This window comes from Liolophura sinensis, chromosome 12, assembly GCF_032854445.1.
Source record: "Liolophura sinensis isolate JHLJ2023 chromosome 12, CUHK_Ljap_v2, whole genome shotgun sequence".
NCBI lineage: Eukaryota > Metazoa > Mollusca > Polyplacophora > Chitonida > Chitonidae > Liolophura > Liolophura sinensis.
Window position 1 is genome coordinate 27,257,990 of NC_088306.1, and position 13,259 is coordinate 27,271,248.

Below are 13,259 nucleotides of genomic sequence, written 5' to 3' on the forward strand. Positions count from 1 at the left end.
ACAGATAGATTGGCTACACCAAGAATAATGCTTTAGACAACTGATCCAGGTAGGGCTAGCAGTGTCAGTTCATCCTGTATCTCTTCAATGTCAAGGGACCGGACCCAATAGCTCAGTTTGTAGAGTGTCCGCTTTGAGGGTGATACATCCAGGTTCAATCCTGGGTAAGACCTTAAAAGAGGAAGTTGAAACTTCCTCGCTTGGTGTTCAGCATGAATGGGATAGTGCAACGACTGGTTGACCTGTATTGTATAATGGCTTGGGCAGGGTGCCTTACTCGACTTTGGTAAGTCATCTCAGTGAAGCAGCACTAGACAAAAGAGCGCTGGAAATCTGTCCTACAACAAGGAGGCACATGACATGCACTCTAAGAACTCCTTCGTCGTTATATGACTGAAAAATTGCTAAGTATGACATTAAACCCCAAGCACTCAGGGCCTCTGTGGATGAGGTGGCACAATGATAAAGGATCTTCTCACCAATGCCGACGTTGTGAGTTCAAGTCTGGCTTATGCCGGTTTCCTCTCCAGCCGTATGTGGGAAGGTCTGCCAGAAACCAGCGGATGGTTGCTGGTTTTCCCCAGGCTCTGCCCAGTTTCCTCCCACCTTAATGTTGGCCCCCATTGTATAAGTGAAATATTCTTGAGTACGGCATAAAAATACCAATCAAATAAATAAATCAATGTCAAAGGGGAACTCGTAAAAGTCCTTCCCGCCTGTAGCAAGACATCCAAAAGCTAACTCATTCTTCATTTCCTTAGGTACGCCACAATCAATGGTGTATGCATGATCATAAAACAGCCAGCTACTATAAATCTTTTTTTTTTTTCAGTGGGATTAATGCATAAAATTATTAAGAAAATACCAAAAATGATTTGCTTGTGTCACAAAATATGTAAGCTTTGTAAAACTGTGCAAATTATTTCCCTACCCTCCAAAGCCCTTTCAAAATACTGGCCGCACAGGCCATTGAAAAGGTTGAAGAATTATTGTGGTATGCGAGCAATACAACGTCACACAAGAAAGCTATGTGTTCTACTGTGATTTGGATCATTTTGTTTAGCACAACCAAGAGACTTTCATTCCACGTAACAGGAAGATGTTACCTTTTTCAACGGTTCAAGCTGTTCCAGTGCAACCTTCATTTGCTGTTCCAATGTCTGACAATCTCTGCAGAAGTAAGAAAGAAATGAACTACATAATGTTAGTAAAATCAAATCATCCCACTTCAAAACTCAGTTAATTCAACTAAAAATTTTACAAGAATTAGTGTATTATTAAAAAGAGACCTTTGATAAGATGTAACACTGACCATAACATATCTGTAAGTCTAGATATACAGTGGTTCCATGTCGATGGATCAAAATACTAACTGTAAAAATCTCAGGATTTTTCAGTTTTGATGAAGTGTGATGGATGTTCAGTGTTGAGTTCAGCAGCACCAATGTCTCAGAATCACTGACAAAGGCAACCTGCAGTCTTCCACCACTAGTCATCCAAACAAAAAAAAAGTGGCTGTCTTCATGAGAGTTCAAGGGTGGCCATCATTTGATTTATTACGCAATGCCATTTTTTTAAATATTTTATATTCTACGAGTCAGTCGATACTAAAAAGGCCAAACTTCACCCTTCTAGTTTGTTTGATCAAAATAAATTTCGTGAATGTGCCTGTTTTTCAAGGCTTTCAAATGGTTAACATGAACAATTTCTACAAGCCCTCATTTTTCACATGATTGAGATGGAAGATGATTTCTCAGTTGTCTTATTTTAACAACATGGTCCGACATTAAAAAAAAGAAGATTCACTCTGCCCATCACTAAAATTTAAGTCATTAAACAATGGGAAGACACACAGGCCCATGTATCATCTTATGAATCTCTTGCTACCTTAACCTCCTTAATCTCTCTTTAAAGTAAATCACATTACTTACCTTTGTGACTTCTCCAGTTTTTTCGTGGTGTCCTCCAGCTTTTTGGTCTGGCTGTCATATTGTGAATTGTGTTAAGAAAACAGTAACATAACTGGCGAATAATGAGCACTACATATGTGAAAGTTAGTAAAACTATCTTCAGCACATGTTCATATATCAGAAGGGAATTCCGACAGGTATCACAAAGCTTCTACTGTCTGTTATCGCTATGAGTTCAAGTCCAGTCCATGCTGATTTTTTTCTCCAGTCATACAAGAGATGGTTTGCCAGCAACCTGAGGATGGTCATTGGTTTTCCCCCGGGCCCTGGCCAGTTTCCACACACCATAAATTGATAATGCTGGCTACTGATATGGAAGTGAAATATTCTTGAGTATGACATAAACCACTGATGAAATAAATAACAGTACGCTCACAGTTGTCTTATAAAAAGACTAACTGGAACAATTCTTTTCATTATTGACACGAAACCAAAACCACCAAGCTGTCATATTAAAGATGAAAATGTCAAAAAGATGTAACCTTTATATAATAGATCATCAGTAAATGTGGTTTTCAGGATTTTTGTTCACTTCTCCACAACTTTTTTGTGTAATGAGAGCCCAACACAATTATGCATTATTATGCTGTAAATGGGGATGTGATCCCTGTGTAATAGATTTAATTAAATGTATATTTTCTGTTTATATACCAGTACTCACATGTGTAAAGTCCTCATTATGACACCATTCATATATGTACTAAAAATACAAATATAATTAAAATTCTGGTTTAAGACATTCAAGACACAGACTTTATATATACACAGTTTGCATCATTGGGTTTCGTTTTCTCCTCCTTTGATCTGTACATCACATCAGACTATCCCACATCTGACAACCACTTACATGTCCATGTACCTGTACACCTCAATGCTACTGCATTTTAGCTCAAGCCTACACACTTACACAGACACCACAAACAGCACCGCCCAGACACCCACCACTTCCAAACAATACTTAACCTTGCAAAACTGAAAAGGAATAGAGACTGAATTTTTTTTCCACCAAAAATTATCAATTTTTTTTTTCTAATACATGTACATAAAAAAAGGATATTGTCACACTTTGTCTTGAATTTCTTGATCAGCAAACTGAAAACAGACGAAAACAATGTACTTTTGTGCTGACTAAAAGGCACATCATGCCACTTTGCGGCCATGGCAACACATTCTTTTATACTTCCTCTAACTCACTTTTACCACATTTTATACCCTGAAATCCTCAACAAATCCAATCAGCGAAGTACAACTTTAACTGCAATGTGAAAATGAAATTCACTGGGTTTTGAAGAGTGAAATGTGTTGCTCACATAGGGGAACAGACATGTATGAACTTCACAGAAATGATATAATCTGTCCAGATCAGGTAACACACCTGTATTATGCACGAACATGCACTGTATCTGTGGAGGATTTATGGTAATGAGTGGCAGAGGGATAACCAATAACAGTAAAGCTTACTACAAGCCAACCATCTGTTATCACAATGCTCTTACTTCCTGACCAAACATACCTGCACGTTGTAGAGCAGAAAAAAAAACACTGCTTCTGACAAAACAATTCAGAAAAGACATGTAATTCTCTGCAACTTGGGTATAACACTGTCTGACAAAACTTTCTGAGAACAAGCTTCCTACTCAAGGAAAGTAAACAAGATCACAACATCTAATAAACAGATGAAAAATTTCAGCATAAACTGAGATGCTGGTTTTGTGTTGAACTTTGGCAAAACGAAATCAGGAAGAAAGAATATTCACATAAATACTACATGTATGACATTAATGTATCATTAAAATACATCTGATATTTACTGTTCTCGTTAGCAGACGACTTTATGACAATCCCTCACAAATTCAGACAATTTTAGGTACAGTGCATTACATCAGCCTCTAAAGATTGATCCTGCACCTCTTTAACACAGCATAAAATGACAGTTTGAGTTTATATTATATTATACCCGACCCAATACAGAAAATACTTACTCCGTAGAGATGATTTTCTGTTTGAGGGTGGTATAGTTGGAGGCGTGGTCTTCCTGGGACTTGGCCAATTGCTACATGCAAAAAAAAACTCATGCATTAGTATATGTACAGCAATTTTAAATCAGTAAATGAGCTTTCTCTATACATATACATATATTATATATAAAATGTAAACATGCAAAGCTAATGGTAAATAGAACGGACAAGGTTCTGAATGTGTATCATGCTCACACTTGCAGGTCTAAAAATTTGCTTTCTCATCATATGGTTTCAACTAGTGTGGTGGCCCTTTGAAAAATGAGTGAAATTAAAGTTCAAAGAAGGTCAAAGTTGAGAAAAGTTGACCTTGGAGCTTACGCTTACAATGGGATTCACAAGTGTCTGGTGTTCAGTTTCATTCCCACAAAACACGGGCCAGGTGATTTCCTTCAGGGACAAGTCCGTCATATGGTTAGGCAATATTCAAGGAAGCTAATTATGTCCCCAGATTATATTTACTTTATGTAAGGCAAACATGATGGTTCAGCCTGACACACGTTCACAGCCTTTTAGCTGATATTATATTTCACTTCACTTTGATTTCCTTTGCTGCCATAATTCAGTCTTATTTCACCAAATCATACAATGGCAATCCCTTCCACTTATAATCACACGTAATTCTATGAGAAACTGGTCAGGAAAAGGGCCCACAAACTATTAACTTTCATACCTACGGCATTTATAAACTCATATATCATCCATTTGACCGAACCATCACAACCGATCAACCAACCAATCAATCACTCGATTACTAAAATACATGTAACCTACCATACCAAAAATTACCCTCATGGAACTACTTGCTAGTTTTTTTGGTATGTAGATCCGAAAAACTCCTTCTAGCACTTTTATTTAGTGTATTTAATTTATCTGATTGGTGTTTTACTCCACACTCAAGAAAGTTTCACTTATATGACGATGGCCGGCATCACAACCGATCAACAAACCAATCAATCACTCGATTACTAAAATACATGTAGCCTGCCGTACCAAAAATTACCCTCATGGAACTACTTGCTAGTTTTTTAGTATGTACATGTAGATCCCAAAACTCCTACTAGTACTTTTATTTAGTGTATTTAATTTATTTGATTGGTGTTTATTTGATGGCCGGCATTATGGTGGAAGGAAACTGGGCAGAGCCCGGGGGGAAACCCATGACCATCCACAGGTTGCTGTAGAACTTCTCACATTTGGTGGAAGAGGATAGTACTTTTAAAGTGAAAGACAGCACCTGACTAATGTTACTGTCCACTGAAAGACTACCCTTTAAAGTGTCTTAAACCAGCATTAAATTCAAGCTCTAGCTCTCTAACGTCAAACGTACAAGTATTTTCTATACAATATTCTAAGCAGTAGGCTATGGCTGATAAAAAGTTGTGAACTTTTCGATGAAGGCCCAAGTGACGAATATATTTTCTCGGACAGTGGTCATACTGGAAGAATATTTCTTCCACTGCTTGAACTGTTGATACAGTAGGCCTAATATATCATTTACAAGGAACTCCAGTGACCCTGTTTAAATAGCCTAGCTGCAGGTGCAGCCTACGGATGGGTTATACTTGTGATTTACAAAATTACATTACGATTGTTATACAACTGGATTCATGCTCAATTCTGAAACAACTTGAAATAAATCTAAGCACTTATTAGGCTGGTCCAGGCATTCAACTGTGTCTGGATTTTATGCCTCAGTTTTGTAAGATGAAAGCAGTTCTAACCTAGTTATTGCTGACATCAGAGAAAGCAGCTTGGCTTGAACAACACCTTTCAATAATTTTACTGCATTTTATATAAGAAAACAGAAAAATGCATCCCTTGTATGCAAGAAAGACAACGGAGCAAGATTTAAATTCTTCAGCTGTAAGAAGTTAGAAAAAAAAATGATAAAATAAAATTTAATTTATGTTATGTGTTGTCTGGTGAGACGCCGTCTTCGCATTCCCATAACCCTTTGGCACCCTAATGAATTTTGCACTGATTCTGATATTTGTTACTGAGAAACTGTTCACTAAAAAAAAAATGTTAAAAAAAACAAAATGTTAAAAAAAAAAAAATATGGTTTGTTTGGAAGGTAGGAGGACATAATAGTAATTCAGAATCAAAAATAATATATTATGACACTTATGCCTCTAAAAATGCAATTCTTCAGTGTAAATGTGGGGCCATTTACAGTACCTGCTTCAGTACTTGGCATTCCTCGCAACTCCAGTCCAAGTTGACCAGGCCCAGATCTGGCTCGTCCATTTCACCAGAAGACATCTTCAGCCTTCACAATCCTCAAGTTTCCTCTTGTTGTCCTGTTCACGGTGCCTTAGGTATCGTCTCCATTTCTTTCACCATAGCATTGCACAAGGCCTGTCATGAGTAATGCTGTAGACAACATATCAAGTGCTCCAGTGCTGATTCAAATTATGATGCTGTAAAATAAAACATACATACACATGAGCTAGCTCTTTATGTTACTGGTACGCATCGGCCATGGCAAATGTCCTCAGGTAATGTGATTCTTCAAACTTTGGGTATGCTTGCAAGGTGTTTATTCAAGTATATTTTGACGGCATTAATTTGTGTAGACCGATAAATTCTTACATTTTGTAAAACTCTGACATTGGCCCATGTGACCAACGCAGTTTTGTCTCCAGAATCAAATTCCTGTGGGGCATGAATTTCAATGTGGGGTATACACCTATATGGCGCATATTGAAGATGACCTATTTAGTGGAGTAAACATTTCTGGCTATTATCAAACCAGAAAATCTTTAATGTACATGTACTGGCAATATCACGTTACAGCACCCCACATATTTGTCCTTGATCAGTCAGGCCGGCGTATGGCATCTGCCCGTCACTGAAACCCCCATACTGCAGTAAGCCACACCATGCAGTATAGACCAATATCACGACAAATATATACCAGGTGATTCTATCTCAACGACGCGCAAACATTTACCAAAAGTGACGTTTTGGGGGCTATTATCGAGAAAAAACAGGGCATGGTTACTTTTTGGGGGAATTATACAAAACAAATGTGCAGTCTGTGTTGGGGGAGGGGGAGGGGGGGGGGGGGCTATATCACGACTAATATATAGTAGGTGATTAAGTCTTAATTAAGTTTAAGCACTCTGGAAAAGGGACTTCTTTTGCGGGAGCACCGGCCCCAACAGTACAGTTGGTAGAACATACTCATCAGGAATGGTCGATCCAGGGTCAATCCTTGGTCGAGTCACACTTAAGAGCTTAGAAAAGGAAGTTGTAACTTCCTCACTTGACATTCAGCATGAAGAGGATAGTGCAACGACTGGTTGACCCGTATCAGTATAATGGCTCAGGCGGTACGGCTTACTTGCCTTCGGTAGGGCATCTCAGTGAAGCACCACTAGATAAAGAGCGATGGAAATCCGTCCTGCAACAAAGAGGCACAATACATGCACTCTAAGGATTCCTTCGTCGTCATATGACTGAAAAATTGTTAAGACATTAAACCCCAACCACTCACTCACTCTTTTGCAGGCTATTGTGGACCAAAAAAAGGGCATGGTTACTGTTCGGTGGTATATACAAAAGAAATGCAAAATCTGTGGGGGACTATATCACAACAACTATATAGTCGGTGATTCCATCACAACAACGTGCATTCATACAAAAGAGATGCACAGTCTGTGTGTTGGGGGGGAGGGGGGGGGGGGGGGGGTGCTATATCACGACTAATATGTAGTCGGTGATTCCATCTCAATGATGTGCAAACATTCATCAAAACGCACTGTTTTAGGGGCTATTGTCAAGAGAAAAATAGTTACTTTTTGGGGGTATATACAAAAGAAATGCACAGTCTCTAGGGGGCTATATCTCTTAAATGGCATCTCTTAAATGACTGGCATCCCTCAAACGATTGACATCTCCTAAATGATTGACCACCCTTAAATGACTGGAATCTGGATCTAGATTGTTAACGTATAAGAAAATGGCTACCCGGAATTGCTGCCAATTTTTCAAACACTTTTGACCACAATATGGTTTCACTGCTGCAGTCTTTCATGGTTGTCCACATTTCGAAAATATGTTTATACCTTACGCTAACTTTGAGCGTGCAATAAAAGGCTGTTTATGCAATTTTGTGTTTGTTTCTTTAGTCACCCAATGCATTAACCTGATTCTGCGCATGCCTTTCTTGTATATCAGTGCACCACCAGTAGTTCCGATGACAGCATATATTGGCTGGCATGTATTCTGAGTTAGTCATGAGGTGTTATTTGGCGAGTAATACTAGTTACACGCTCTTATCTTAATCGTGTTATAGCCCCCCAGATTGGGTTTTTACTCCCATAAATTGTATCTCGAGATGGATTTGGGTTGATATTTCACGACTAATGTATAACAGTGTAGATGCTCATTTTTCCTTGGGCTAGCGGGAAGGTGTACACAATCTTCACCATACACACAAGGTGGCCATTCATGGGCTTACACGGGTATCCTCCTGTTACTTAGGATGCCATACAATACACAACACCAGGTAGAACTAGTCGATAAAAAAAAGGTGGGATTCCACAACACGATATTGCCCATGTACGACTGACTTCATATTACACGTTACATGTTTAGAGTAGGTGAATTTGGTGTCCATAATACATGGTGGAATGGATCTGTGGGTTGGGACAATATGATTGATTATGTGTGAGTTCATACATTCACCAGTATTTATCAATAATTTACATGTATTTGCAGTTTTTGACTGTCTTTTGATGTCAGGCTTATACGCAGCGCAAAAGATTTGTGGGTGGAGAGAACAGACAGACAAGATACAACTGCATCCTAAATTGGGCCACAGTAATGGGGTACGGCTGCACTAGAATAAGAATGATAACCATTATTTCTCTGACTGGGAAAGGTAAAAATAGAAGCAGAAACATTGGAAAAGCCCACTCCCTAATTACATTATTCCCACATCGCTAAGGTAACTCACTGGGAAAGAAATATCTTCCACTTGCTAATCTGAACAGGTCACTTGCAACCATGTTATCATCATCATCACAATTAACGAATCACCAAATTCCGTGCCATAGCAGTGAACGGTGCAGAAAGTTCATTTCTGCAAGTGACAACATGGTGGCTAGTGACCACCTGTTCAGGTGAGTGAGTGGGGGATATCTCCTTACCTGTGAGTTACACAGGCGATGTGGGGAAATGTGCGATGTGGGGAAATGTGCGTAGTCAGGCCCAGCTTTAACTGAAAGGTGTGCAGAGGAACTGCCAAGTTTAAATCTGGTAACATTTACAACGATTGCGCATGTGTTAGCTTAGTAACCATCGGAGCAGTTTCAGCTAGAAAGAGAACCTGCTTCTTTCAACAGACACCAAATATGACAAACCATAACATTATGACTTCATATACTACTGTGGAAACATTCTTTCCACAGCCCATGAAGCAAATCTCTGCTCCCAAAAAATGACATCTGCCTACAGACAAGCCGTCAGCGTTAACCAACTAAGAGTTGAAACCCGAAACTACATACCAAATAATAAGGAAGCGTTGTTGTTGTAGCTGATAAACAATTGGGAGACGCCTACGGTTTAAAACCCATCTATCTCCTCTTTGTCAATTAACTGTCTGCGATCTCATTACACCGTCCTGAACAAATCGCATACACGACATTTAATCATAAATCTTCCACCCACATTACTCCAAAATCGATGAAAAAAATTATATCTTACATCTTTAAGTCGTCATTTCTTTTCAGGGACCATTTGTACCGCAAGGAAAAAAGAATTGCCGGTTAAGGGAGATAACCTTTTTAGGGTTAAGACCGCTAGTAATGTAGGTGCAGACGACTTTGCATCTTCGTCGTAAGAAATTACTGGTTATTGCTGTTGACATCGTCATATCTAATCTGGGATTAAGAGACGTCGCATGATCACAGATCCAACCAACACAGCATATAAAATGCTATATTTTATCACTTTTCACATTTACGGGTATTTATAAACAAAATGCGAAAAATTAGAACATGTATTGTAGTTCATAGTCTGTGTTGGACTACTGTACGTTACATCTTCAAGTTGAATGTTTTTTTACGAGGAAATCTGAATTGAAACACGCATGTGTGCTATTTGCACATTTTTTCAGTTCATTTTAAAACATCAACCTGAAGAAAAAAAACTTATGTTGTCATATCCTTGATAAAGGCACCGAGAATCTCACAATGTTTCAAGACCAGGATGGCTGTGACTTTTCTTCACGTATAGAGATCGTTCTCTGTGAAAACTCAGCACGCTCAGTTGATGAACTTTATATTTGCAGTATACCCAATCGCTCTTTTCGTGGCAGCCTATTAGGCCTCTACTGATATGGTAAGATTGCCTAAGTTGTGAATTAGGCCTGCATATATTATTTAAAGCATGATTAATAATATTTAAACAACGGTTGCAACTGAAACCTCTATTGAAATAATGCTGTTTCAATAAGGGCTTTGTTTTACATTTATGACCCTTATTGAAATAAGTCAACTAGACACATTCAAAGGAGTTTGTGCATAAAGTGATAAGTATTTTATACGAATTCTTTTGAAGCAGAAAATTAGTACAAAGTTGTGCTGTGTAACAGAGATGTCCACATACATGTGGTACCATTTTAAATACTTTTTATGTGGTATTTTTGTTTCTTGGATCTCATTTGTTTCTGCCTTTTTAAAGGGCAAACCACTGAGGGATATGTGATCAGTGAACAAATTCAATATTCGCCCTCCCATCATCTGCTCCTTAGCATAGAGTAATTTCCATTTTAATATCCAATGGCTTCTAATACCCATTGAATGACTTGAGGTGGACCTTTTGCTTTCCAAAGACTTTCACTGCAAATATGGCGCTCGTCAGATTCGATTATGTTTTTATCTATTGCATTCTGTGTAAATAACTGTTCTTCATTGTTGATAAGGCGAATCTCTTTAATGATATCTTCTAATTTGTGAACATCATTAGTCCTGACTGTTTATTTGTGCCAGTTAAAGGTGACTTGATAGCAGGAAGACTATACGAACGGTGCAAATCCTGTGTACTTCATTGTTTAAGTATAAATGAGCATGAGGTTGAAAAAGGCTGAGAGGTCAATGAAGGCATGTAGTCAATAGGGCTAAGAAATTCAGTTTCCTTAATTCGCTTTATTTGTTGTCTCAATAAAGTATGCCGTTTAACATGAAACTTACTGTCAGTTGTATTGACTTGACTAAAGCTGGTTTCGTTGGTTGATTGATCGTTTGGTTCATACGGGTTTAGTACAGTTCAGGCTACAAATGTTGACGCTTAACATAAAATGTCCTTTAATCATATTTATTTATTTAATTATTTGATTGGTGTTCCACGCTGTACTCACTTATATATTGGGTGGGCATAAAAAATGGGCCGTACTTTGACACTCAATATCCCCGAAACCATGTTACGTCAGCTTCTAAAATTTTACACTTAAAAGCCATTGTGTCCTAACAGAAATCTATTAACCTTAATAGACTTCTGGTCCTAAGTATACAGACCAAATTTCAATTTCATCCTTCAAGATTTCTGTTCATGGGACCAAAATCAAAACAGAGTCAAAACGCATGTTCCGGACATTTCAAAATGATGTTCTACCTTGTTTTACTCGAAAAATTGATCAATTCCTTGTCCGCTGCAGAGAAAACCATCTTGACTCAGCAAGACTTGTGCCTATCTGGCAGAAGGGTTTCTCTGACACTAGAACCAGACAATTTTTCCAGAGGACACTTGATTGACACGTGTCACAAAGGTTCAACGCGCGCTCTACTCATGACACCTGACAGGTGATGCAATGTGGGTCACGAGGCGTGCGTTTTTGAGGCTATGTTTTCATTTTAACCCTATGTACAGACTACTCAAGCTATGACCTTGGAAATTAGTCAGTATATTACAACAATCATGCCATTTGAATGTCTAAAGTTTGAAAGGGTTTGAGCAAAGGGTAATGGAACAATGCAGCATCAAAGTATAGCCCATTTTTTTGTGCCCACCCGATATATATTATTTCACTTATACGACGGCGGCCATTATTAGTGTCGGGGGAAACCGGACAGCGCCTGGGGGAAACCCACGACCTTCCGACAACCGGAAAGAAAGCCAACGTGAGTTGGAGTTGAACTCACGATCGCACTGGTCAGAAGGCTCTTGAATCAGAATTATTAGACCCCCACAGTTTCTGATATTTTGAATACGTGATATTCTATCCATTAGAGAGATAATGCCTTTGAAACTATAATATTACAAAGGTGTAAAATATTTCAAATGGCGAGTAGAATATGCGCAAGAGTGTCTCATTAAAATAAATCTTCTTTACTTCAAGGGGTCTCCGTGGCTCAGTTGGTTAGCGCGCTAGCGCGGCGTAATGACCCAGGAGTCACCAATGCGGTCGCTATGAGTTCAAGTCCAGCTAATGCTGGCTTCCTCACCGACTGTACGTGGGAAGGTCTGCCAGCAACCTGCGGATGGTCGTGGGTCCTCCTTCAATAGGAGTTGCCGTCTCAACCCCTACTGAAAAAATATTTCAATAGGGGTTACGACTGTATTTGTTTCAGTTGGGGTAACTTATTTAAATAGGGGTTGCGACAACGGCTGTACAAACATTGTGTTTATTACATCAACATGCATACAACATACCCTAAAATTTGACCACAAAAGAGCATTTTGGAAGCAAGAAAATGTCGTGAGATAGTACATTTTCTGGTTCTAAACTTTATATTTTCCACTTAGGATATCACCATACCTTCCAAACACCTCTCTTTTCGAAAATCCACATTAGTCCCTAGAATCTGGAATAATTATCCACTTTGTCATGGTCGAAATTTTAGGTCATTTAGGGTACCTTTATTTCCTGTGAGGTATTATTCGCGGAAATTTGAGATGCATGTCTTCCCACCAATTTCAATACTGTGGACTGCTTCTCTTATTTGATCAGTGTTTTACACCATATAGTTGAAGACTACGTCACTTGTACACACCACTAGCATTATGGCACATGGAAACCCAGGCTCTTACAGGTATGTATTATTTACATAGTATGTCTGGCACATTCCTGTGGAAACTGGTCTTTTCACATACAAAAACCAATGCTGACTGGAGCCCTTAAAGTGGAGATAGGATTCCCTGGGATAAATTTGCAGCCTTGGTCACACTCGCATTTCATTTCATTTCATTTTTTATTCACCACAAACCTTAAATTAAATACATAAGTATGATACATAAGCGATACATTTGGCGAGAATAAAGC

At 38.7% G+C, this 13,259-nt stretch overlaps 1 protein-coding gene across 1 annotated transcript in view; it reads right to left on the reverse strand.

Moving 5' to 3' along the window:
• Positions 1 to 9,725, reverse strand: part of LOC135479838 (serine-rich adhesin for platelets-like) — a 42,667-nt gene extending 32,942 nt beyond the window's left edge. The window contains exons 1-6 of the mRNA XM_064759741.1: positions 9,704 to 9,725; positions 6,170 to 6,411; positions 3,953 to 4,023; positions 3,027 to 3,062; positions 1,932 to 1,991; positions 1,107 to 1,170 (exon numbers count right to left, since the gene is read on the reverse strand). Coding sequence (XP_064615811.1) covers positions 1,107 to 1,170; positions 1,932 to 1,991; positions 3,027 to 3,062; positions 3,953 to 4,023; positions 6,170 to 6,253 — 315 coding nt within the window. The 5' untranslated portion in view covers positions 6,254 to 6,411; positions 9,704 to 9,725. The remainder of the gene's footprint in view (positions 1 to 1,106; positions 1,171 to 1,931; positions 1,992 to 3,026; positions 3,063 to 3,952; positions 4,024 to 6,169; positions 6,412 to 9,703) is intronic.
• Positions 9,726 to 13,259: the final 3,534 nt, after the last annotated feature.